We start from the raw sequence: 23987 nt of genomic DNA, 5'->3' as shown, positions 1-23987 counted from the left end.
CTAACACCTCATGGAGCCTCCAAATCCAAATTTTCTCATTTCACTAAACGTTTTCTATCTTTTTTTTTTTTTTTGTCAAACTGCAGGTTTGCACCTCTACCATCTGCTGGAGACAGAGAAATACTGAGGGATTGCAGGCAGCACTCTCAGATATGTGGCAGTGCCTCAAAGCTTTTGTTCTCTGCCTCTATCTGCTGGTAGGGATGTATAATATACCTGGACTTGACCAACATTACTCAAATAATGATTTTATTTATGAAATTGTAACCGAACTTTATTGGCACCTGTTAGAATGTAAGATATCCTACATTTACTTACCTTAGTCTATGTGCCTATTTGTAAACCGTTGCGATGGTATATAACTTAGCGACGGTATAGAAAAGTTTTTAAATAAATAAATAAAAATAAATAAAACCCCCTTGCCTGGACTGATGCATGTATTTGATTCAACCAGACAATGAAACTGTGCCACAAAAATATCAACATACATCAAATTTTTGTATCAAAGATCCCCTAATTAACAAGAAAATAAACACCTAAATTTGTAATTGTCAAGGTCAAAATTTGTAAATATTTTATGTAATGTGCTATCGATCTGGCATGATATGGTCTAACAGACAAACAAAAGAGGGGAGCCAACCACATGAGAGTAAAAACAGAAAAGTGATGGCCAAAAGTGAGAAGAGAGGAAAGGAAAAGGTAAAAAATGAATCAAATAACTTAAATGAAAATTAAAAAACTGCACAAATGAATATGTCAGAATAAGTCACCACTTAAATCAAGATTATTATAATGTAGATATAAAACTAATCTGTTACCTATCTTTATGATATTATTTATTTAATTTTACTTCTACATTACAATCTTCTGATTTAAGTGGTTTAGCACAGGAAAATTGGTCCTTACCTGCTAATTTTTGTTCCTGTAGTACCACAGATCAGTCCAGACTCCTGGGTTTTGCCTCCCCTTCAGCAGATGGAGACAGAGAAGTTTTAATGGACTCCCATCCTATACCCCTAACTTGTCAGTATTACACTGCACCCAAGCAGAGAAAAGTAAACTAGTACAACCAAAATTTCCCCCCATTGTAGAGCAGAGGGAATGAAAAACTGGTAACATGAACGAAAACATGCCCATTCTCCTACTCTTTGAAGGTGGGCACACAATATCAAAATGCATTGAATAAATCTGCAAAATATGAACATCAACCGGCTGAGCAGACTCTCCATTTCCCCATGGGTGGGACTCTGGACTGATCCGTGGTACTATAGGAATGAAAATTAGCAGGTAAGGACCCATTTTCCTTTCCCTGTACGTACCCGGATCAGTCCAGACTCCTGGGATGTACCAAAGCTTCCCTAACCAGGGTGGGACTGAGAGAATCTCGCTCGGAGAACACTGGCCCCGAAGGAACCGGGCTCTGGGGCCCAGACATTTAGACAGTAATGCCTAGCAAATGTGTGCAGAGATTTCTACGCAGCTTCTCGACAAATTTCCTGCGGCGACACCTGCTGACATTCTGCCCACGAAGTAGCCTGTGATCTAGTAGAATGAGCCTGGAGACCGACCGGAATCGGACAGCCCTGAACTAGGTAAGCCAAAGCAATAGCTTCCTTCAGCCAGTGTGCAATGGTGGTCCTTGAAGCTTTCTGACCCTTCCTGGGACCACTCCATAGGACAAACAGATGGTCTGAAAGACGGAAACCGTTCGTGACCTCCAAATAACATATCAGCATGCGTCTGACGTCCAACTGTCTTAACTCCCTAGACTCGGAAGTAGAAAGATCTAGGCCCGCCAAGGATGGGAGCGCCACCGTCTGATTCAAATGAAAAGAGGACACTACTTTCAGAAGAAAGGAGGGAACTGTTCGTAAAGAAACTTCTTCATTAGAAATCCTTAAGAAGGGCTCCTGACAAGATAAGGCCTGTAGCTCTGAAACACGCCGCGCCAATACGATAGCCATGAGGAAAACGACCTTCAACGTCAGATCTTTCAAGGTCGCCCGCGTCAGTGGCTCGAAAGACGCATTACAAAAGGGCATAGAGATCCAGGTTGAATTTCCACGAAGGACAGGGATTCCGAATCAGAGGATGAAGATGTTTAACGCCACACAGAAAACGAACCACATTGGCCTGCACATTGTCCACTCCGGCAATGTGAGAGGCTGCTATCCTGTACAGGTGCTGTTCCGCCCAGCTGATTAAATGTTGTACCTCCGTCGCCACCGGATGACTCCGAGTTCCACCCTGACGATTGATGTAAGCCACCGTCGTCGCATTGTCGGAGAGAATCTGCACTGATCTCCCCTCTACTAAGGGAAGGAGGGCCTGTAGCGCCAACCAAACCGCTCTGGTCTCCAACCGATTGATCGACCAAGAAGACTCCGACTTCATCCACTGACCTTGCACTGCTGTTCCTCGACAGACCGCTCCCCACCCGGAGAAGCTGGCATCGGTGATTACCACTATCCAGGAGGGAATTTCCAAAATCCATACCCCCGTCGTAATCTGGACACAGCCACCAAAGAAGACTGGACCGTGCCGAATCTGTCACGGTTGGGAGCCTGACAAGAGGAGGATCCAGAAGACCATGAGGCCTGAAAACAACGATTCCACCAGATTCTGGACCTCTGAGGAAAAGAGCCTCTGCTCCTGGGCCTGTCCTCTGGCAGCTTGTGGACCTTATTCTCTCCCAGAGACTTAATCATGTCCTCCAACTGTTGGCCGAAGAGCGGCTTTCCCTTGAAAGGCAAGGAACTCAGCTGAGCTTTCAAGGAGACATCCGCCGACCAATTTCTGAGCCAAAGGAGTCTGCGGGCCGAAACAGTGGAGACCATTGTTCTTCCCGACGTGCGAGGGAGATCAAACAGTGCGTCCGCACTGTAAGCCACCGCCGCCTCCAAATGACCAGCCTGCGCCGCGTCCATTTCCGAAAGGGATGCCACAGATTGTAAGTGCTGCACCCAACGCAGGCTCGCACGCACAGCAAAAATGCTGCACATGGCCGCCCGACTCCCAGGGTGGAGGTCTCAAATATTTTTTTAAGCTGTACCTCCAACTTTCAGTCCTGCAAATCTTTTAGGGCCGTCACTCCCGTGACTGGGATGGTGGTCTTTGTAGTGACTGCAGAGACTGCCGCATCCACCTTGGGTACCCTTCGCAGCTCCAGCGCATCCTCCGGTAGCGGGTACAACTTATCCATAGCGCGGCTGACTTTCAAACTTATATCCGGAGTGTCCCATTCCCGGAACAAGAGATCAGTGACCGACATATGAAAGGGAAAAGAGGGAGCCGGACCTCTTAGACCTAACATCACGGGATCCACTGCCCCCATATGTGAATCCTCCTGCGGGACTTCAATTCCGAGCTCTTCCAGAATATTCGGGATAAGCGGACCCAATTCATCTCTCCGGAACAAGCATACTACTTTGGGATCATCACCGTCCACCGCAGAAGCGCCTCCCTGCTTGGGCACTAGGGGCTGACCATCCTGGCCTGTGTCTACTCCCTGAAGGTCTTGAGGGGAAGGGTCTCCTCCATCAGATAGATCCGATGAAGACGAATCATCCGGACCTGCCATGGATCTGAGAGGGCACTTACACTTAATATGCCCCCCCCCCCCCCCACTGGAGGGGACTTGGGACGCTTACGGGAGGAGGGAACCTCAGAGACCTTGCCCCTCTTGCGTTTGGACGCTCTCCGTGCCTTGAACATCTTCTGAAAAAAATTCACCAAGTCCAAGGAGAACGACGAAGAAGTCCCATTGGAGGCCCCATCAAGATTACCATCCGAAGTATCAGCCCGATGCTCCTGTGACCTGCCCCCCCCCCCCCCAGAGGGCCACGATCGTGGGGAGAGAGATGGCGGGGAAATCCGTGCCTCCATCGTTGCTCTTTCTGCATACCTGAATGTTTTCAAAATGGCCTCCGTCCCTTCACTAAGCAGGAACGGATCAGGCGGCTGCGGCTGAGCTGTAAGCCTCCCAGGCTCCAGGCGCCGCGAAGAACTGCTGCTGCCACGGGGATTCCCCTCAACAGACCTTCCCGAGGTCCCTTCACCTCCCAAAACACAATCTGCACAGATGCCGGCTCTAGAGAGGCAGGTTCACGTGCTGCCACATGCGGAGCAGGCCGCACCTCGAGGCATAGCCTCAGGCTAAATTTAGCTCTGATCAGCTGAGGTAAGCGCGCCAAAAATAGACCGGGCAGCAGGGGCCTTTGCACGAGCCGAAACGCAGCGGTAAGGTAGGCAGAGAGGAGCTGAAGAGAACGCTGGACCGGCCGACCAGAAAAAAAAACTCACTTTTACTTTCGCCCCCCCCAGTACTCCGAAAGCTATGCTGAGTTGCCTGCCGCGGGTGAGTGAGCCGGGCTCCCCGGTATCACCCGCCGGCTGTAGCAGTCCCCGGGTCTTCAACCCCCTGCTCTTTTGCCTCTGATACCAGGGGGGATGGTCCCATCAGACCTATCAACCCCCCGGGAGGCTCAAAGGAACTTGCTGCGCCTTCTGCTGCTGTTTTCACAATCTCAAGTAAATTTTCTTTTTTTTCTTTTTTTTTAAAGAGTCAGAAACCTTCTAAGGTGCATCTACTGGCTTGGCCAGTTGGAGCTGGTGATCCTGATCCGCATCCAGTCCCTCATCAGGGGCTTGCGGAGGAGACTCACATTCATCCACCCCGTCCGTATCTGAACTGTCCACCTGACAGGAAAAGGACCGGAGAGGGCATTTGGCCTTGGGGGCTTCTATGCCACTGTGTGACTTGGTACGCTTCTGGAGTGATGAAGCTTCTGTCCCAGCCCCCAGCGACAACGGGACCTCACAGAGTACCTTAGTACCCTGGCTCTTTGCTGCTTTTCGTGCTTTATGCAGCAACAAACAAAATCGGAGAACGAGGAAGAAGACCCGAGTCCTTCCCACGTTCCTCCACTGAAGAAGAGATCTGCGCTGCCTGCAAGTCACCCCCAGGAGACAGCAGGATGCAGCGAAAGAGGTGGCGGAGAGCTCCCCTCCCCCAGGGCAGCCTTCTCCTGCTCCCTGAACATTCGCAGTAAGGCTTCAGTACCTGCACTGAGAAGAAAAGGGTTCCGAGGCTGCCGCAGCAGGTCTGCCCTCCCAGGGTCCTTGTGTGCTCTAGAGCTGCTGCGATGTGATTTCGCTGGAATCGGCTTCCCCGAAGAGCCTTCCCCTCCCGACAAGCACCCAGGACAAACCTCGGCCCGCAGGCCGCATCATGCGGTATGATCCCCGAGCTAAATTAGGATCGGGGCCCGAAAAAAGAACCAGCGCGACCATGACAAACCCCCGGGAGCTCGTAGGAACTGAAAAGGACGGCGAAAACGGCATTGGAAGGAAGGAGGGCCGAAAGAGACCGCTAGGCTGGCTCAGAAATTAAATAAATCACCTCAGCGTTGTTTTGTCCTGTGTGCAGATCTTCAGAGGGTGAGTGAACTAAGCTCCCCGGTATCACCCTCAGCCCAACTCTCTGCTCCAGAGCCTCTATATTAGGGGGAATGGTCCCACCAGGACCTAACAACCCTCTGGGAGGCTTAAAGAGATATCTTCTCTTTTTTTTTTTTCTTTTTACTAAATCCCCGTCTTTTTTTTTTTATTTTTTAAGATTCCCTAAGGAACGAATACCAGCAAAAGTAAAAACCTAACACTAATCCCAGACTAAAGGTTTTGCACCTCCACCATCTGCTGGAGACAGAAAAATACTGACAGACTCTAGGTGGCACCTCAGGGGTATAGGACGGAGTCCGTTAAAACTTCCCTGTCTCCATCTGCTGGAGGGGAGGCAAAACCCAGGAGTCTGGACTGATCCGGGCACGTACAGGGAACTGCTCTATTCATACAATTGATTTTATTTTTTTTTTAATTGAAATTCCATTTGTTTTTTACCTTTGCATTTCCAGCTTCCTCATGTCTAGCCACTGCTCATATTGTTATGATCTAACAACAGGAAAGACTATACCAATCCCATTTTAAACACACACTGCTCTTAGACTTGTTGACTTAAATAAGACAGCCTGTCTAAATATTAATTTCAAATAAGTAAGGTTTATAAAACACAGGTAACCTGAGCACGGGAAAGGTGGAGTCCAAGCGTGTACAGAATTTCCTCCAAATCTTTCTCAAGCAGGTAGCCACAGTGACTTTGGTCAAAATAAACAAAAGCCATCAGAAGATCTTTGTTCATAGTAACCATCTGTTTCTTTTCCTATAAAAAATATTAACAGACAGACCACTGAATGCCACATTATAACATGCTTTAACAATTTGGTACCACTGCAGCTATACACAGTCTGTGATTTATAAATATTGTGGTTTTTCCTCTGTTTGGGATTGCTCTTCCTCTATTGAAAAAGACAATCTGCCAATTGTTGCTTACCCAAAGCTGAGCAGCTAAAGATTAATCTAGGGCACAAGGTCACTTGCAAAGCTCTGGTTAACCTTTACAATGCTGTAGACATAATTAAAACAGGTTAACTTTAATTCAGAAAAATGTAAGACAATTATGAAGAAGTTTTCTTACTTTCAAAGGTTACTACAAAAATCCCTAAAGGTAACCCCTAACAGTACTGTGTTAACAAGTGATAATGTTAAAGATATTGCTGAATAAACTATCAGCAGGATAGTACAATAGGTGACGTATCAGCAGAACTAGGATACCTTACACTAACCAGCATTGATTTCTATCTCAAGGAGTAATGGTGGCCTGTACCTTTCTGGGAGGAGGGACCATGGTACAGGGTGAACAGCTTAGATTCCACATTTACCAGTTTTACCGCATTTCAAGAGTTAGGACCAATTTCTTCTTCTGAAACGGAATGATTGGGAAGTTGACCAATCCCCTGAAATTTTGCTTTCTCTAGGTCCTTTTATAAGCTTGTTTAAATCCTCGCCAAAGAAACAATTTCCCACTTAAAAATAAGCTTGCTTAGATGGGCTTTGGAGGAAGCATCTGACTCTCAGTGCCGCAGGCACAATAGTCTTCATGCTGCAATCGATAAGGCTACAGAACGAGAAGAGATTCCAATAAAAGTCATATAACGTGTCTTCCAGGGAAGCAGCCTCCTGCCCTTCAGGGAGCTGCTGTACCCAGCGCAAGCACCTGGGCTACGCAGACATCACAGATAGTGATCCGTACCGGTAAAGATGTGGATGAAAAGGCATGTTTCAACATAACCTAAATTTTTCCATCCTTGTGATCTTTGAGGGCTGTGCCCCCTATTACTCGAACAGTTTTTTTGCAGGCATCCACCAAGCCAGTGCTTGCCCCTCATCATTGTAAAAAAGGCATTGTATTGCAAAAGAGTATAGCTTGGTGGAGCCTCAACACCTCTGAACTATTCTCAGGGGATTCCCACTCCATTATGAGCATCCCTGCACTTCTCAATAAAGAAAGACTTTAGATGACCTATGGATTCCTTGCAGAACAGGGAACCTCCACAACCTGAAAATCTAACTTAAAGGGCAAGACCACCTGAGATATGAGAGAATTATTCAGACAAATACACAGGAGACAGTCATTCTTACTCTCTGAGGCCGCCTATCCTTCCTCTAAAGATTGACCTCATCCACGTTATCCGTCTGGACAGAAAAGAATGGGGGTACTCTCACCAATTATCCATTATTGTGGATAATTAGGCTTTTATTGCCACCTCATATCCAGCAGTTGAAATGACCAGGGCAGAATCCTGACTCGTGGAGGCTGTGGGCCCCCTTTTTACCAGGCCTCTGTAAACACAGAAGATCTGTTGTAAAATGCCAAAGAAAAATAAAAATTTTGGGGAGAGAAGAGGAAGTGAAGTCAAGCACTTAGATGGCTGCCTGAATAGGAAACGCCCTGCATCTTCATAAATAATCTCCATTTATCTTTGCCATATGTCCACCAGGATCAGTGCCCATAGTCATGAATGGTGCAGAAAGAGCACGGGATGACGGCACGCAAAAAACGTATTTGACTTAAAACATTTCTTGTATGCCTCTAGCATCATGCTTATGGAAGAAGGCCCTGTGTAGGTGGAGATTAGCGATGAGGGCAACAGTAGCAAGGAAAAATGCATGCTCAATTGTGATGTCCAGAAATATTGGCATGGGCCACTTTCCAGAGTTGGTTCTCTGAACTGCGACAAGATATGGGGTCAATCAAATTGGAGATTCTGGTTACAGTAGCTGAACTTAAAAAAAAAAAAGACTTAATGGATCTGGGAACACGAGTAGAAGAGATGGAAGGATGACTGGAAGAGAATGATCCAGCTTTCCAGAGACAGCAGTTGGCAGTAACAGAATTGAAAGCAGACCATAACAGAGCTGAAAGCAGACAAAGATTTGCAAGACCATATTGAAGAATTGAAAAACAGATCAATGAGGTGGAACATTCAAATTAGAGTTTTCCTGAGTGAGTGGTGTTTCAATATTGTTCACAGGTGGCCATGAGCATCTGTATGACGATTCTGGGTCGAGATGAAGAGGTGGAGGAGATGCCTAAACTGAATTCAAAAGAGCACATAGAGCACTGGCTAAGCCAAGGGTTAATATACCCAGAGACATAGCCATCTGTTTTCACAAATTTTCGAAAGAAAAGGTGTTAAACCAGGCCAGAAAGATGGTAGAGATATATAATTAAGTTAAATTACAAAATTGTTCTCTCTCAATGACCGCACCTAAATTATGGAATGATCTTCCTCTATTTATCAGAGAAGAAACTGATTTGATGCGATTTCGGCATAAAGAAAAAACTTGGCTGATGACAACGGAGCTTTCGAACTAAATTTGGGAGTGGTTCAATGTTTTGGAAACTCTTAGAAATATCATGTTTGAAAATCAGTAGTGTAAAAATCTGGATGTAGGATTAAAGAAGGTTATAGGGCATGACAGAAACTTTGTTTTAAGGGGTTGTTTTATTTTATGTTATGTTTTAATGTTTTCTTTTAAATTAGCCTTTATTGTAAAAACTGGAAAGCAATTAATACATTTTATAAATAAGATACAATAGAAAGAACACAAGCTGGAAATATTTCAGGATATATCTCTGTTGACAATAAGAAAGAGAAGAGAATTTAAGGAACTCTTGCAAGATTTTTGAAGGGAACATATCAAATACAAATGGTTGTTTCCATTCAGAGTAAGTTTTACTATATGGCTGAAATTCTGCATGCGGTGAGATGTTACATATAATAAGAGTGGGTCCATATCACCATCCAATTCTAAAGAAGGCCCTGTCAAGTGGCAACGTGTTCAGCATAGTGTGATAGGACACACTAGTGTGTCACCAAGGGATGGAAGGTATGTCATAAAAAATTTGACATAGCAAGCCTCTGCTTTCTATAACAGCCACATGTGTTTGCCGCTTGAGGAGAGTGCAGAGTAAGGAGCTGGTACTTAAAATTCCTCATCACCACTCCCTGTAGCAGCTTTTCCCTCAACCCTGGCTATCACTGCCACCAACAATCCAAGCCAGAAATGCTGCAGGCATGCTGTATCCTGCCCCTGCCCTCATACCACACCTTTCCCTCCACCTTCTTGGAGTTTCAGTTTTTCTCCATATGCTTGTTTATAATTTATGGTCTCTTATTCTGTATTAGATAAGAGTCAGTCTGCATTTTGCATGTTTGACAGTGGTGAGGGATTCTGCTAACTAGGGTGTAGATTCTGTGTATGAATCTAGAGCAGTTTGGCTTTCTTTGTTTTTCGAACAGTAAGTGTACTTTGTTCTATATTTGCAGTCTTGCTTTTTCATAGGTAAGAACATAAGAACATAAGAAAATGCCATACTGGGTCAGACCAAGGGTCCATCAAGCCCAGCATCCTGTTTCCAACAGTGGCCAATCCAGGCCATAAGAACCTGGCAAGTACCCAAAAGCTAAGTCTATTCCATATTACCATTGCTAATGGCAGTGGCTATTCTCTAAGTGAACTTAATAGCAGGTAATGGACTTCTCCAAGAACTTATCCAATCCTTTTTTAAATACAGCTATACTAACTGCACTAACCACATCCTCTGGCAACAAATTCCAGAGTTTAATTGTGCGTTGAGTAAAAAAGAACTTTCTCCGATTAGTTTTAAATGTGCCCCATGCTAACTTCATGGAGTGCCCCCTAGTCTTTCTACTATCCGAAAGAGTAAATAACAGATTCACATCTACCCGTTCTAGACCTCTCATGATTTTAAACATCTCTATCATATCCCCCCTCAGCCGTCTCTTCTCCAAGCTGAAAAGTCCTAACCTCTTTAGTCTTTCCTCATAGGGGAGCTGTTCCATTCCCCTTATCATTTTGGTAGCCCTTCTCTGTACCTTCTCCATCGCAATTATATCTTTTTTGAGATGCCGCGACCAGAATTGTACACAGTATTCAAAGTGCAGTCTCACCATGGAGCGATACAGAGGCATTATGACATTTTCTGTTTTATTCACCATTCCCTTTCTAATAATTCCCAACATTCTGTTTGCTTTTTTGACTGCCGCAGCACACTGAACTGATGATTTCAATGTGGTATCTACTATGACGCCTAGATCTCTTTCTTGGGTTGTAGCATCTAATATGGAACCCAACATTGTGTAATTATAGCATGGGTTATTTTTCCCTATATGCATCACCTTACACTTATCCACATTAAATTTCATCTGCCATTTGGATGCCCAATTTTCCAGTCTCACAAGGTCTTCCTGCAATTTGTCACAATCTGCTTGTGATTTAACTACTCTGAACAATTTTGTGTCATCTGCAAATTTGATTATCTCACGCGTCGTATTTCTTTCCAGATCATTTATAAATATATTGAAAAGTAAGGGTCCCAATACAGATCCCTGAGGCACTCCACTGTCCACTCCCTTCCACTGAGAAAATTGTCCATTTAATCCTACTCTCTGTTTCCTGTCTTTTATTTATTTATTTAACAGTTTTTTATACCGACCTTCATAGTAAATAACCATATCGGATCGGTTTACAAATAACAAGAGTAAAACTGGGGTAACAATTCAAGTAAACGAAGGATAAACAATAGGTAGGAATGAGTCAAAAAGTTACAATCAACAGGGTAAGAGAACTTGGAAGCTTGCAACAAGCTGGAAAGAAGATAAGGCAGGAAATAAATATAAAGTGATACCATAGAACGTACGGGTTAAAGCTTAATGGTGCTTTAACCTGGAAGAGTCAGAGTCCATTCGTGGGTAAATGCCAGAACGGGTAAGCGTGAAGGACAACTAGTGATTGTCTGGTGGGTCTGCGAAGGCTTGGTGAAAGAGCCAGGTTTTAAGTCTTTTTCTAAAAGTTAAAAGGCAAGGCTCCACTCTGAGATTTGATGGGATGCTATTCCAGATAGATGGGCCAGTTTTCGAAAAAGCTCTGTCTTTGGTCATCGAGAGGCATGAAGCTTTAGTAGGGGGAAATTTCAGGGTGCCTTTGAGGATATCTCTAGTTGGTCTGTTAGAGGTGTGGAGTTTGAATGGGATTTCCAGGTCGAGTTGAAGATGATGATGGATGGTTTTATGAATTACTGTGATTGATTTGTATAGAATTCTGAAATTAACTGGTAACCAGTGTAGGTTCCTGAGGATGGGTGAGATGTGTTCGCTGCGGCTGGTACTGGTCAGCAATCTCGCAGCCGCATTTTGTATCATCTGCAGTGGTTTGGTGGTGGATTTGGGGAGGCCTAGGAAAAGGGCACTGCAGTAGTCTATTTTGGCGAACAGAAGCGCTTGGAGGACTGTTCTGAAGTCGTGGAAGAATAAGAGTGGTTTAAGTCGTTTTAGAACCTGTAATCTGAAGAAACAGTCTTTGGAGGTTGTGTTGACCATTTTCTTAAGGTTTAGTCGATTGTCTAGTATTACCCCAAGATCTCTAACCTGCTTACAGGTAATGTGAGAGCTGTGTGGTGATGGTGGGGAGATATTGATTTCATTTGAGAAGATGTGGAGCAGCTCTGTCTTAGAGGCGTTGAGAACCAGGTTTAAGCTGTTGAGTAGATTAGTGATGGAAAGAAGGCAGTTATTCCAATGGGAGAGCGCTTTTGAGAATGATTCTGTTATCGGGATTAGAATCTGCACGTCGTCTGCGTACAGATAATGAATTAGGTTGAGGTCTGTTAACAGTTGGCAGAGGGGGAGGAGGTATATGTTAAAGAGGGTTGGAGATAAGGAGGAACCCTGAGGTACGCCAAGAGTTGATTTTGTTAGGGGAGACTCTTTATTGTTGATTTTGACTTTGAAAGTCCTATTGCTGAGGAAGGACTTGAACCAGTTGTAGGCAGATCCGGAGATGCCGATATCTACTAGGCGATCCAGCAGGATGGTATGATTGACGGTGTCAAATGCCGCCGAGATGTCTAACAGGACTAACAAAAAGGAGTGTCCTTTGTCTAAGCCCATGATAATATGGTCACAGTCAGTGAAATGAGAAGGGTTTCCGTGTTGCGAGATTTACGGAACCCATATTGCGAGGGGTATAGGATCTTGTGGTCCTCGAGATATTCAGAAAGCTGGGTGTTTACCAGTTTCTCCGTTAGTTTGGCAACGAATGGGAGGTTAGAGATGGGTCTGAAATTAGCTAGTACATTAGGGTCTAAATTGTGTTTCTTGAGGAGGGGCTTGAGTGAGGCGGTTTTAAGACTGTCTGGGTAGCTTCCTTGCGTTAGAAGGCTGTTTATGATACCAGTCAGAGGTCCTGAGATCGCATTTGGGATGAGAAGCAGGAGTCTTGATGGGATGTTATCAGCTGGATGGCTTGATGGTTTCTGCCTTTTTAGAAGGGATTCAATTTCTTTAGTGGAGATTGATTCGAAACTGTCAAATTTGGGTCTAGTAAGAGACTGGGGATTCTCGCCTGACTTGAGAGGTGTAGTATTTGGAGGAAGGAGGGCGAGGGTATTTAAGATTTTCTGTTGAAAGAATGTAGCGAGTTCATTAGCCTTGGAAAGAGCTTGTTCATCTGGAATAGGTGGGGGGGGGGGGGGGATAGATTTGGTGATTTGTGTTACGTAGGCGAATAGGGCCTGGGCATCATATTGGAAATGGTGTATTTTGTTTGCATAGTATTCCTTTTTTTTCTGTAGAATGGCGGTCCTGTAGTGATGTAAGAATCCCTTGTATGTAGAAAGGGTAGAGGTGTTAGGGGTTTTGCGCCATCTATTTTCTTTATGGCGTAAGGTCTGTTTCATTTGTTTAAGTTCAGCGCTGAACCAGGGTTGATTTCCCTTTTTTGTTGGGTTGATTGATTTGGAGACTATAGGGCACCATTTGTTTGCGACAGCTTCTGTGATCTTTTGCCAGGAGGATAGGGCTGAGTCGAGGTTAGCTAGGTCTAAGTTAGTGAGTTCTTTGGAGAGCTGATCGCTGAGTGTATCAGATGGACATGCTTTCCTGAATTGAATGGTAGAAAGGTGTGGGGAAGTGTGAGTCTGTTTGTGTGTGGAGAAGGAAGATTCTATCAGGAAATGATCTGACCAAGGGATTGGGGTACAGGTGGGTTGTACTGTGCAAGTGAAATTGGAGTTGAGGAATATTTGATCCAGAGTGTGTCCAGCTTTATGTGTGGGGCTGTTGATGGTCTGAGTAAATCCCATAGCGCCGAGGGTGGTGAGGAGGGCTTCGCAGTTCGCAGAAAGAGGAGTTGCGTTTGTGTGGAGGTTTAAATCCCCCATGATCATTGTTGGAAGGTCTGAGTTAATATGTTTCACGATGGATTCTATGAGGGGTGAAGGGTCCGTTTCTAGCACTCCCGGGGGAGCGTAGACTAAGAGTATTTGTAGATGTTTTGACTTGACTAGACCCAGTTCCAATTTGGACTCTGTCTTGATTGCATGTGCGGTCAGTCTGAGTTCTTTCTTGGAGGCTAGAAGAAGTCCACCTCCTCTTTTTTTGTGTCTATGGAAGGTGAAAATGTCATATGTCTGGATGGGTAGTTGGTTGGTTAAGGCTATGTCCGAGTTTTTTAACCAGGTTTCTGTGATGGCACAGATGTCTGGGTTGGAATCCAAAAGGTAATCATTGAGAATATGTGTCTTCTTAGTTAATGATTGTGCATTGAAGAGGGTTACTGAGAGTAGCGTGAGGCCTAGAAGTTGGTTCAATGGAGAAGTCATGATAGGGATAATTCTTTTTTGTATGACGTTAGTGGTGTTAGTTGAAGGTATTCTCCTATGGTTGTGGATGATTGGGATATTGTACGTGTGCATGGTGGGTGGAATTCTGGAGGATGTTTAGTCTGAGATGAATGGATGAAAGAAGGTGTCTGATTGGAGAGAGGTTTGGAAGATAGTTGAAAGTGTTTGTACGTTTGTTGGTTCGGCTGGAGGGGTGCTCTGTCCTCAGTAGGTGAGAATGGGGTTGTCTGACCGGTTGCTGGCGGTGATTCTGTCCTGGAAGGTCATAGCGTAACTGATTAGAAGGCTTTGCTTAGGTTGTACATACGAGGTGCTGTAATGTAATTTCCGGTAAGAGCGTGGCAGAAGGCGTTGGAACTTACTGCAGATGCCAGTTTGCAATCCACGAAAGGACATCGCCACCTATCCCATGACTTTTTACTTTTCCTAGAAGTCTCTCATGAGGAACTTTGTCAAACGCCTTCTGAAAATCCAAGTATACTATAACTACCGGTTCACTTTTATCCACATGTTTATTAACGCCTTCAAAAAAGTGAAGCAGATTTGTGAGGCGAGACTTGCCCTGGGTAAAGCCATGCTGACTTTGTTCCATTAAACCATGTCTTTCTATATGTTCTGTGATTTTGATGTTTAGAACACTTTCCACTATTTTTCCTGGCACTGAAGTCAGGCTGTAGTTTCCCGGATCGCCCCTGGAGCCCTTTTTAAATATTGGGGATACATTTGCTATCCTCCAGTCTTCAGGTACAATGGATGATTTTAATGATATGTTACAAATTTTTACTAATAGGTCTGAAATTTCATTTTTTAGTTCCTTCAGAACTCTGGGGTGTATACCATCCGCTCCAGGTGATTTACTACTCTTCAGTTTGTCAATCAGGCCTACCACATCTTCTAGGTTCACCGTGATTTGATTCAGTCCATCTGAATCATTACCCATGAAAACCTTCTCCATTACGGGTACCTCCCCAACATCCTCTTCAGTAAACACCGAAGCAAAGAAATCATTTAATCTTTCCGCGATGGCCTTATCTTCTCTAAGTGCCCCTTTAACCCCTCGATCATCTAACGGTCCAACTGACTCCCTCACAGGCTTTCTGCTTCGGATATATTTTAAAAAGTTTTTACTGTGAGTTTTTGCTTCTAAAGCCAACTTCTTTGCAAATTCTCTCTTAGCCTGTCTTATCAATGTCTTACATTTAACTTGCCAACGTTTATGCTTTATCCTATTTTCTTCTGTTGGATCCTTCTTCCAATTTTTGAATGAAGATCTTTTGGCTAAAATAGCTTCTTTCACCTCCCCTTTTAACCATGCCGGCAATCGTTTTGCCTTCTTTCCACCTTTCTTAATGTGTGGAATACATCTGGACTGTGCTTCTAGAATGGTATTTTTTAACAATGACTACGCCTCTTGGACATTTTTTACTTTTGTAGCTGCTCCTTTCAGTTTTTTTCTAACAATTTTTCTCATTTTATCAAAGTTTCCCTTTTGAAAGTTTAGCACAAGAGCCGTGGATTTGCACACTGTTCCTCTTCCAGTCATTAAATCAAATTTGATCATATTATGATCACTATTGCCAAGCGGCCCCACCACTGTTACCTCTCTCACCAAGTCCTGTGCTCCACTGAGAATTAGATCTAAAATTGATCCCTCTCTCATCGGTTCCTGAACCAATTGCTCCATAAAGCTATCATTTATTCCATCCAGGAACGTTATCTCTCTAGCGTGTCCCGATGATACATTTACCCAGTCAATATTGGGGTAATTGAAGACTCCCATTATTACCGCACTACCAATTGGGTGTTACCTGCAAGCGAGGTTCCCGATGCTGACCTCCCTCTCAGCGCGGCGCGCGCAAATCGGGGCAAGACCACGCCCCCTTTTGATGTCAGACGCTGGTGGAAGCGAGGTTCAGCGCGGGAAGGAGGCTCTATTTAAAGAGAGCTCCTTCGCTTCTTCGGCCACTAGTAGTGTTGGGAAAGTTTGTCTGCCGGTTGTTCCTGCCTGCAGCCTGCCCTGATCCGGACTGCCTTGACTACGCTGCCTGCTGCTTGCCCTGATCCGGACTGCCTTGACTACGCTGCCTGCTGCTTGCCCTAATCCGGACTGCCTTGACTACGCTGCCTGCCCTGATCCGAACTGCCTTGACTACGTGCCTGCCCTGATCCGGACTGCCTTGACTACGCTGCCTGCTGCCAGCCCTGACCCGGACTGCCTTGACTACGTTGTCTGCTGCCTGTCTTGGACTACTGTATGTGGGCTGTTCTACCTTGAACTACTAGAACCTCGAGGCAAGGTAAGCGATCAGTCGTCGTGGTTCCACACCTACCCGTAACAGTTGAAAGGTTGGGGCCAGACGATATGTCCTGCGGGTGGCAGAGCGTTCTCGGGCTCTTTCTTGGAAACGTAAGTCCAGACAAATGGCTAAACGAATTAGTTCTTCCAAAGATTCTGGGGGATCTCTCCTGGCCAATTCATCCTTTATATTCTCAGACAGTCCGTGTCGGAAGATGGCGGTGAGACTATCTTCCCCCCAAGCAAGTTCGGCCGCCAAGGTCCGGAATTGAATGGCATACTCTCCTACGGATCAAGATCCTTGTTTAATTTGTAATAAATCATTAGCTGCAGAAGTGGACAGTCCTGGTTCATCGAAGATGAGACGAAACTCCTTCAGAAATCGATCTAGATTGTTCAGAATGGAATCATCTCTTTCCCATAAAGGCGAAGCCCAAGCCAGGGCTGGACCTTCCAAAAGTGACAGAATGAAGGTCACCTTTGTCTTATCTGATGGAAACGAAGATGGCTGAAGTGCGAAGTGCATTCGACACTGGTTAATGAAGCCCCGACATTGTGCTGGAGTTCCGTTAAATCGGGGTGGCGGTGGCAGGCGTATAGGGTTTGAACCAGCGTTGCTGGGCGCCGCTGAAGCTGTAGGTGCCTGAGCAATAGCATCCATACGAGCTACTAATCGGTCTAATACTCCAGTTACTTGATCGAGGACCCCCTGATGTTGCTGTAACTGGGAGGCTAAGCCTGGAATGGCCTGACGTGCGGTCAAATCGACTGGTTCCATGGCTTCGGCCAACTGTTATGGGTAGGTGTGGAACCACGACGAATGATCGCTTACCTTGCCTCGAGGTTCTAGTAGTTCAAGGTAGAACAGAACACAGACAGTAGTCCAAGACAGGCAGCAGACAACATAGTCAAGGCAGTCCGGGTCAGGGCTGGCAGCAGGCAGCATAGTCAAGGCAGTCCGGATCAGGGCAGGCAGCAGGCAGCGTAGTCAAGGCAGTCCGGATCAGGGCAGGCAGGAACAACCGACAGACAAACTTTCCCAACACTACTAGTGGCCGAAGCAGCGAAGAAGTGAAGGAGCTCTCTTTAAATAGAGCCTCCTTCCCACACTGAACCTTGCTTCCGCCGGCGTCTGACATCAAAAGGGGGCGTGGTCTTGCCCCGATTCACGCGCGCGCTGCGCTGAGAGGGAGGTCAGCGTCGGGAACTTCGCTTGCAGGTAACATTTGGTTAGCTTCCCTAATTTCTCTTAGCATTTCACTGTCCGTCTCACCATCTTGACCAGGTGGACGGTAGTATACCCCTATCACTATAGTCTTCCCCGACACACAAGGGATTTCTACTCATAAAGATTCAATTTTGTATTTAGTCTCATGCAGGATGTTTATCCTGTTGGACTCTATGCCATCCCGGACATAAAGCGCCACACCTCCTCCCGAGTGCTCCTCTCTGTCATTGCGATATAAGGTAAGGTTGTTGCTGTTCAAGACCTGGGGGTTAGTGCTCTTATGGTATGGCTGGTATGCTATATAATTTCTAAATGTCTTTTTAGCAGATTTTCATGTTATTTCACAAAGTGGCTGACAGGGAAGGGATTTTGAAGTACTATCTATTACTGAAGGGATATCAGAATTTGAATATATTTTTTGTATGGTGAGCTGAAAGGGGAAATTTCCCAATTCTGCTCTGTATAAACTCCAAAAGAGCTCAGAACTTTCTGAGGTTGACAGTGAAATGCATGAAAGTTTGTCTGTATCGAAAAACTGTGTGCTGCATATACATATCAGACCCAGATTTCTCACTGATGCAGTAAGCAAAGATTAAAAAATGTTTGTGAAAAAAATATTTAATAATGATATTTTATAAGCAGTTATTGAAATTAAAGAGTATGCTTTCTCCTGCATCATTTTCAACAATAAAATATCTAGGATTTTTTTTTTTTAGTATAGCTGTTAAATGTAGTGTGCAATGTGTCACGCACGTGAGCATCATCTGTCAGGAGTTTCATGATAGAAAAAAGGTTGAGAACCACTGATCTAGAAAAGCAGTGGATTGAAGAGAAAAGCAGAAAGATCCCTTTTAAAAATATTTTTTGAATACAGATTCTTTGAGCGTGGAAGAGCAGATGCTTTGGTTTAAAAAGTTGGTTTCGTAATTGGAAATTTACAGTTTGACAAGACAGCATCCCAGCATTAGCTTCTTTATGGAAAAGATTGGAGATCTTTAAGTAACTTATTTACAATTGCTTTAGAAGGTGCTGGGTGTGGGTGAGGGGGGCATCTGGAGGAGATGACATCATTCCTCAGGGAGGCGAATCTGGTGGAAAAGAGTGGGAGGGGAGGGTTAGGGGGGGGATCTCAATAAATGTCTTTGGAAAGTATGCTACTGTAGTGGTCATACCTAGGACTTCTGGGGGTTGACCCATGTTTGCTGGTTGGGAACGGGGTGGCAGTTTGCAGGAAATTCTATATTTGTGGAGATTAAATGTCTAAACTTAAAATAGTATCTTTAAACGTAAAAGGGCTAAACACGCCTCAAGAGAAAATCATTGGTTAAGGAAGCTATGCACATGATTGCTGATCATTTTTTCTACAAAGAAACACATCTGGAGGGGATAAAAAAAAAAAGACTTGGGTGATTATTATTTTCCAAGCAGTTTCCCCAGCAATGTTTTGCTTCGACCAATGCAAAAAATAAGTATGGCAGAATGGGAATGCTATTTGCAAAACATCTAATTGTGGAAGTGCAGTCAGTTATAAGAGATGCTGAAGGTTGATATATGATTATAAAGATGACAATGCATAAACAATTATTCACTTTAGTTAATATCTTTGCACCTAACTCAGCGGAGAATTTCTTCATTTGGTTGACAAGGCTCCTGGAAGTTGGGCTAAAGGCCATTTTATCATTGGAGGTGGGGGGGGGGACTTCAATATAACATGATATCCATATTTAGACAATTCTGGGGGAGGGAACTCTCCTATGAAAAAGGCATAGATCTCGTTTGAAATCTCTGATGGTTGATTGGGGGCTAATTGATGTTTAGAGGGTATATCATCTCTCTGAGCACAATTATACATTCTATTCTGAAGAGCGCAACATTTACTCCAGAATTATTTTCAAATAGATAAAACAATGATGCCACCAGGTGAGAGAGGCAGAAATTGAATCAATCACTTAGTCGGATGACTCTCCCATATGGGTATCTCTGTAGGGGTTATGCCAGAAGCAGTTTCTGGAAGCTTAAAGAGAGCATATTGGGGGATCAGAAATGTTGGGAACAGTTGAAACCAGAGCTGCAGCAGTATCTACATGACAATGATAATGGGGAGGTACCTTTTGTTACAGCTTGGGAATGTCTGCAAGCCGAGGCACAGGGAAAAATCGTTTCAAGAGCAACTTATGTTAAAAAAACAAAACAAAAAAAAAAAAAACCAAACAAAGGGGGGAAAATAGCCTAGTCCTATTGCAGAAATTTGCAGAGCTGGAATCCGTCACATGAGATCCCCATCAGAAAATTTAGTGTGGTGGGCTCAGTACAGGAAAATACCATCAGCTCTTCTAACGATTGACACTGAAAAAGCATTTGATATGGTTCACTGGGACTTTTTGTTCATGGTGATAGGTAAAATGGGCTTGGGAGAGAATTTTTCAACCTGGCTTATGAAACTATATGCAGGACTTACAGCCTGTATCAAAATCAAAGGGAATTATTCAGCTACCTTTCCAGTATGTAGGGGAATGAGGCAGGGTGTCCTCTATCCCCCCCCCCCCCCCCACCTTTTATTCATTATGGGCCTGATTTTAAAAAGCATTTACATGCACAAAACTGGGTTTTATTCAAGTGGGCTTTTGGACATTACTATAATATGTGCCATTGAATTGTCCATAGGATTTGCCTGTTTAAGTGCACTTTACTCGAGTAAATGGCTTTTGAAAATTACGATAGTAGTTGCATTTATGCAGGTAAGTCCTTTGAAAATTACCTCCTATGTATTTAGAACCTTTAGCAGAGCAGCTCAGACGCTTATCAGAGATTCAGGGTATCTGCATACAAATTATCACTACTTGCTGACAATATTCTCTTCAGAATAGTCTATCCAGAGACTTCACTAAATGTTTTATTAGAAATAGAGAAATTTGGCAAGGTATCGGGTTATAAAATAAATGAGACAAGTTGGAAATACTGAACATCTCAGTCCCAGAACCCCACATGGCAGAGATTTTAAGTAAGTTCCCATTTAAGATAGTAAAGGAGGGGGTGAATTATTTTGGGGAATGAATTGGAGTGCAGCTGGATCAATTATTTTCACTGAATTGTATGGGGATGTTGATAAGAAATGAACACGATTTGCAAAGCTGAGACAGGGGTGAATTTTCATGGTTTGACAGAATAGCAATCATTACAATAAATATTCTGCAGAGATTCAATTATCTTTTTCAAACGCGTCCCATAAGTATCTTGGAGGAATCTCTCACATTATGGCAGAAAAAATTGTTTAGATTAATCTGGAAAAGAAAGCCACCTAGAGTGGCAGGGGGAGTTATGCACCAGGTGAAGAGGAGAGGATTGGGAGTATCATGCCTCCAATGGAAACTATGTGGAAGCTGAACTGTGGCACAAGAGAAAGGAGATTAAAAGATGGGTACAACTGGAAACAAATAAGATGAGAGGAGCTATACTGGATGGGATACCTTGGATACAAAAAAAGGCACGATATCTACCAGCAGTGGTACCACCCATGTCTGGGTTGACACTGGGTATCTGGAACAAATGTAAATCAGTAATAATTGGAAAAAAGAAATATTTTCTTCTCACATCCTTTCATTTTAATATGGAATTTGATCCGGGTAATAACACTATTGCCTTTGCTAGATGGAAGGAGAAGGGTTGTACCAGATCAGAACAGATGTGGGAGGGTAAAGAGATGAAATTGTTTGAATCAGTCTAAAGTACATTTTCCTTACCAAGTGCAGATAAATATTACTATTTGCAGGTACAACATTATATGAATTATATCAAGCATCAAGCATTCAAGACACGTTTTTAGAATTTCTTGCTAGATAATATCAATGACATCAAAAGTTAGTACAGTGAATGTTGATGGACCATCATAAAATCCACATTGGTGGACTCAGTTTCACCTATCTGGTGGGTCATATATAATCATTGGCCCACAATCACAGTCTTTTTTTTTTTAAGTTCAAATTTTTGAATTATGCAAATAAAACCAGCACTTTCCTTAAGTGGTTCTTGGATCCAAATGCTGTAGACAACCTGACATAACGTTACGTTTCGAGGCACGGCAGCTCTGCATCAGGGGTTCAGCAATGCCACGATGTCATACATTAACTAAGTAAAAGGAATAACAAAGTTAGTACTTAAGAAACCCAATCGTAAAGACAAACAGTTTAGACCTTCAGGGACATAGTAGTCAAGTCCCAACTTCAGACTGGCAGCCCTGTTGCTGCCTTGGAGGAAGAAGGTCTCATGATGGGAGAGCACCAACCGGGTGCAGCAGGAAAGGATCCTGTAGCAAGGACCTGCTCTCCAGGTGATGCATTGTCCTTTCGCACTGAGGATATCTCCCCAAGGCCTACTGCCCAGAAGGGAAAGGTTAGGTCGGTCGTCATAGATAGGATTTTAGACAGTGTTGGGGAGGAACCGGCTGTCGTGGTACATGTGGGCACCAACGACATAGGAAAATGTGGGAGGGAGGTTCTGGAAGCCAAATTTAGGCTCTTAGGTAGAAAGCTTAAATCCAGAACCTCCAGGGTAGCATTCTCTGAAATGCTCCCTGTTCCATGCGCAGGTCACCAGAGGCAGGCAGAGCTCCGGAGTCTCAATGCGTGGATGAGACGATGGTGCAAGGAAGACGGATTCAGTTTTGTAAGGAACTGGGGAACCTTTTGGGGAAGGGGGGAGTCTCTTCCGAAGGGATGGGCTCCACCTTAACCAGGGTGGAACCAGACTGCTGCTGCTAACCTTTAAAAAGGAGATAGAGCAGCTTTTAAACTAGTACAAAGGGGAAAGCCGACAGTCGCTCAGCAGCGCATGGTTCGGAGAGAGGTATCTTCAAAGGATACTAATGATGCATTAGAATTAGGGCATCCCGACAGTGAGGTTCCAATAATTAGAAAAATAGTCCAAGTGCCTGTAACTAAAAACTCACCTGAGCTAAAAAATTCTAACTTATCCCTATCAATTAAAAAGCAGAATGAACATACAAACAAAAACAAACTTTGAAATGTTTGTATGCTAATGCCAGAAGTCTAAGAAGTAAGATGGAAGAATTAGAATGTATAGCAGTGAATGATGACAGACTTAATTGGCATCTCAGAGACATGGTGGAAAGAGGATAACCAATGGGACAGTGCTATACCGGGGTACAAAATATATCGCAATGACAGAGAGGAGCACTCGGGAGGAGGTGTGGCGCTTTATGTCCGGGATGGCATAGAGTCCAACAGGATAAATATCCTGCATGAGACTAAATACAAAATTGAATCTTTATGGGTAGAAATCCCTTGTGAGTCGGGGAAGACTATAGTGATAGGGGTATACTACCGTCCACCTGGTCAAGATGGTGAGACGGACAGTGAAATGCTAAGAGAAATTAGGGAAGCTAACCAAATTGGTAGTGCAGTAATAATGGGAGACTTCAATTACCCCAATATTGACTGGGTAAATGTATCATCAGGAAACGCTAGAGAGATAACGTTCCTGGATGGAATAAATGATAGCTTTATGGAGCAATTAGTTCAGGAACCGATGAGAGAGGGATCAATTTTAGATCTAATTCTCAGTGGAGAACAGGACTTGGTGAGAGAGGTAAAGGTGGTGGGGCCGCTTGGCAATAGTGATCATAATATGATCAAATTTGATTTAATGACTGGAAGAGGAACAGTGTGCAAATCCAAGGCTCTCATGCAAAACTTTCAAAAGGGAAACTTTGATAAAATGAGAAAAATTGTTAGAAAAAAACTGAAAGGAGCAGCAACAAAAGTAAAAAATGTCCAAGAGGCATGGTCATTGTTAAAAAATACCATTCTAGAAGCACACTCCAGATGTATTCCACACATTAAGAAAGGTGGAAAGAAGGCAAAACGATTACTGGCATGGTTAAAAGGGGAGGTGAAAGAAGCTATTTTAGCCAAAAGATCTTCATTCAAACATTGGAAGAAGGATCCAACAGAAGAAAATAGGATAAAGCATAAACGCTGGCAAGTTAAATGTAAGACATTGATAAGACAGGCTAAGAGAGAATTTGCAAAGAAGTTGGCTGTAGAGGCAAAAACTCACAGTAAAAACTTTTTGAAATATATCCAAAGCAGAAAGCCTATGAGGGAGTCAGTTGGACCGTTAGATGATCAAGGGGTTAAAGGGGCACTTAGAGAAGATAAGGCCATCGCGGAAAGATTAAATGATTTCTTTACTTTGGTGTTTACTGAAGAGGATGTTGGGGAGGTACCTGTAATGGAGAAGGTTTTCATGGGTAATGATTCAGATGGACTGAATCAAATCACGGTGAACCTAGAAGATGTGGTAGGCCTGACTGACAAACTGAAGAGTAGTAAATCACCGGG

The 23987-nt window shown here is 43.9% G+C and overlaps 1 protein-coding gene across 6 annotated transcripts in view; it reads right to left on the bottom strand.

The window, feature by feature from the left end:
- CCAR1 (cell division cycle and apoptosis regulator 1) overlaps positions 1-23987 on the bottom strand; it is a 244415-nt gene that overhangs the window by 17908 nt on the left and 202520 nt on the right. For 5 of the 6 annotated variants that reach the window (XM_029609164.1, XM_029609162.1, XM_029609165.1 and 2 more), the window contains exon 21: positions 6077-6217. In XM_029609164.1, the coding sequence (XP_029465024.1) occupies positions 6077-6217 (141 nt within the window). Of the gene's footprint in view, positions 1-6076; positions 6218-21640; positions 21754-23987 lie in introns of those variants that run through there. The other variant, XM_029609167.1, reaches the window with a different exon arrangement.

The sequence above is a fragment of the Rhinatrema bivittatum genome, chromosome 7 (genome assembly GCF_901001135.1).
Source record: "Rhinatrema bivittatum chromosome 7, aRhiBiv1.1, whole genome shotgun sequence".
NCBI classification, from domain to species: domain Eukaryota; kingdom Metazoa; phylum Chordata; class Amphibia; order Gymnophiona; family Rhinatrematidae; genus Rhinatrema; species Rhinatrema bivittatum.
Note: the sequence above shows the minus strand (reverse complement) of the source record. Positions and strands in the feature narration are given on the sequence as shown.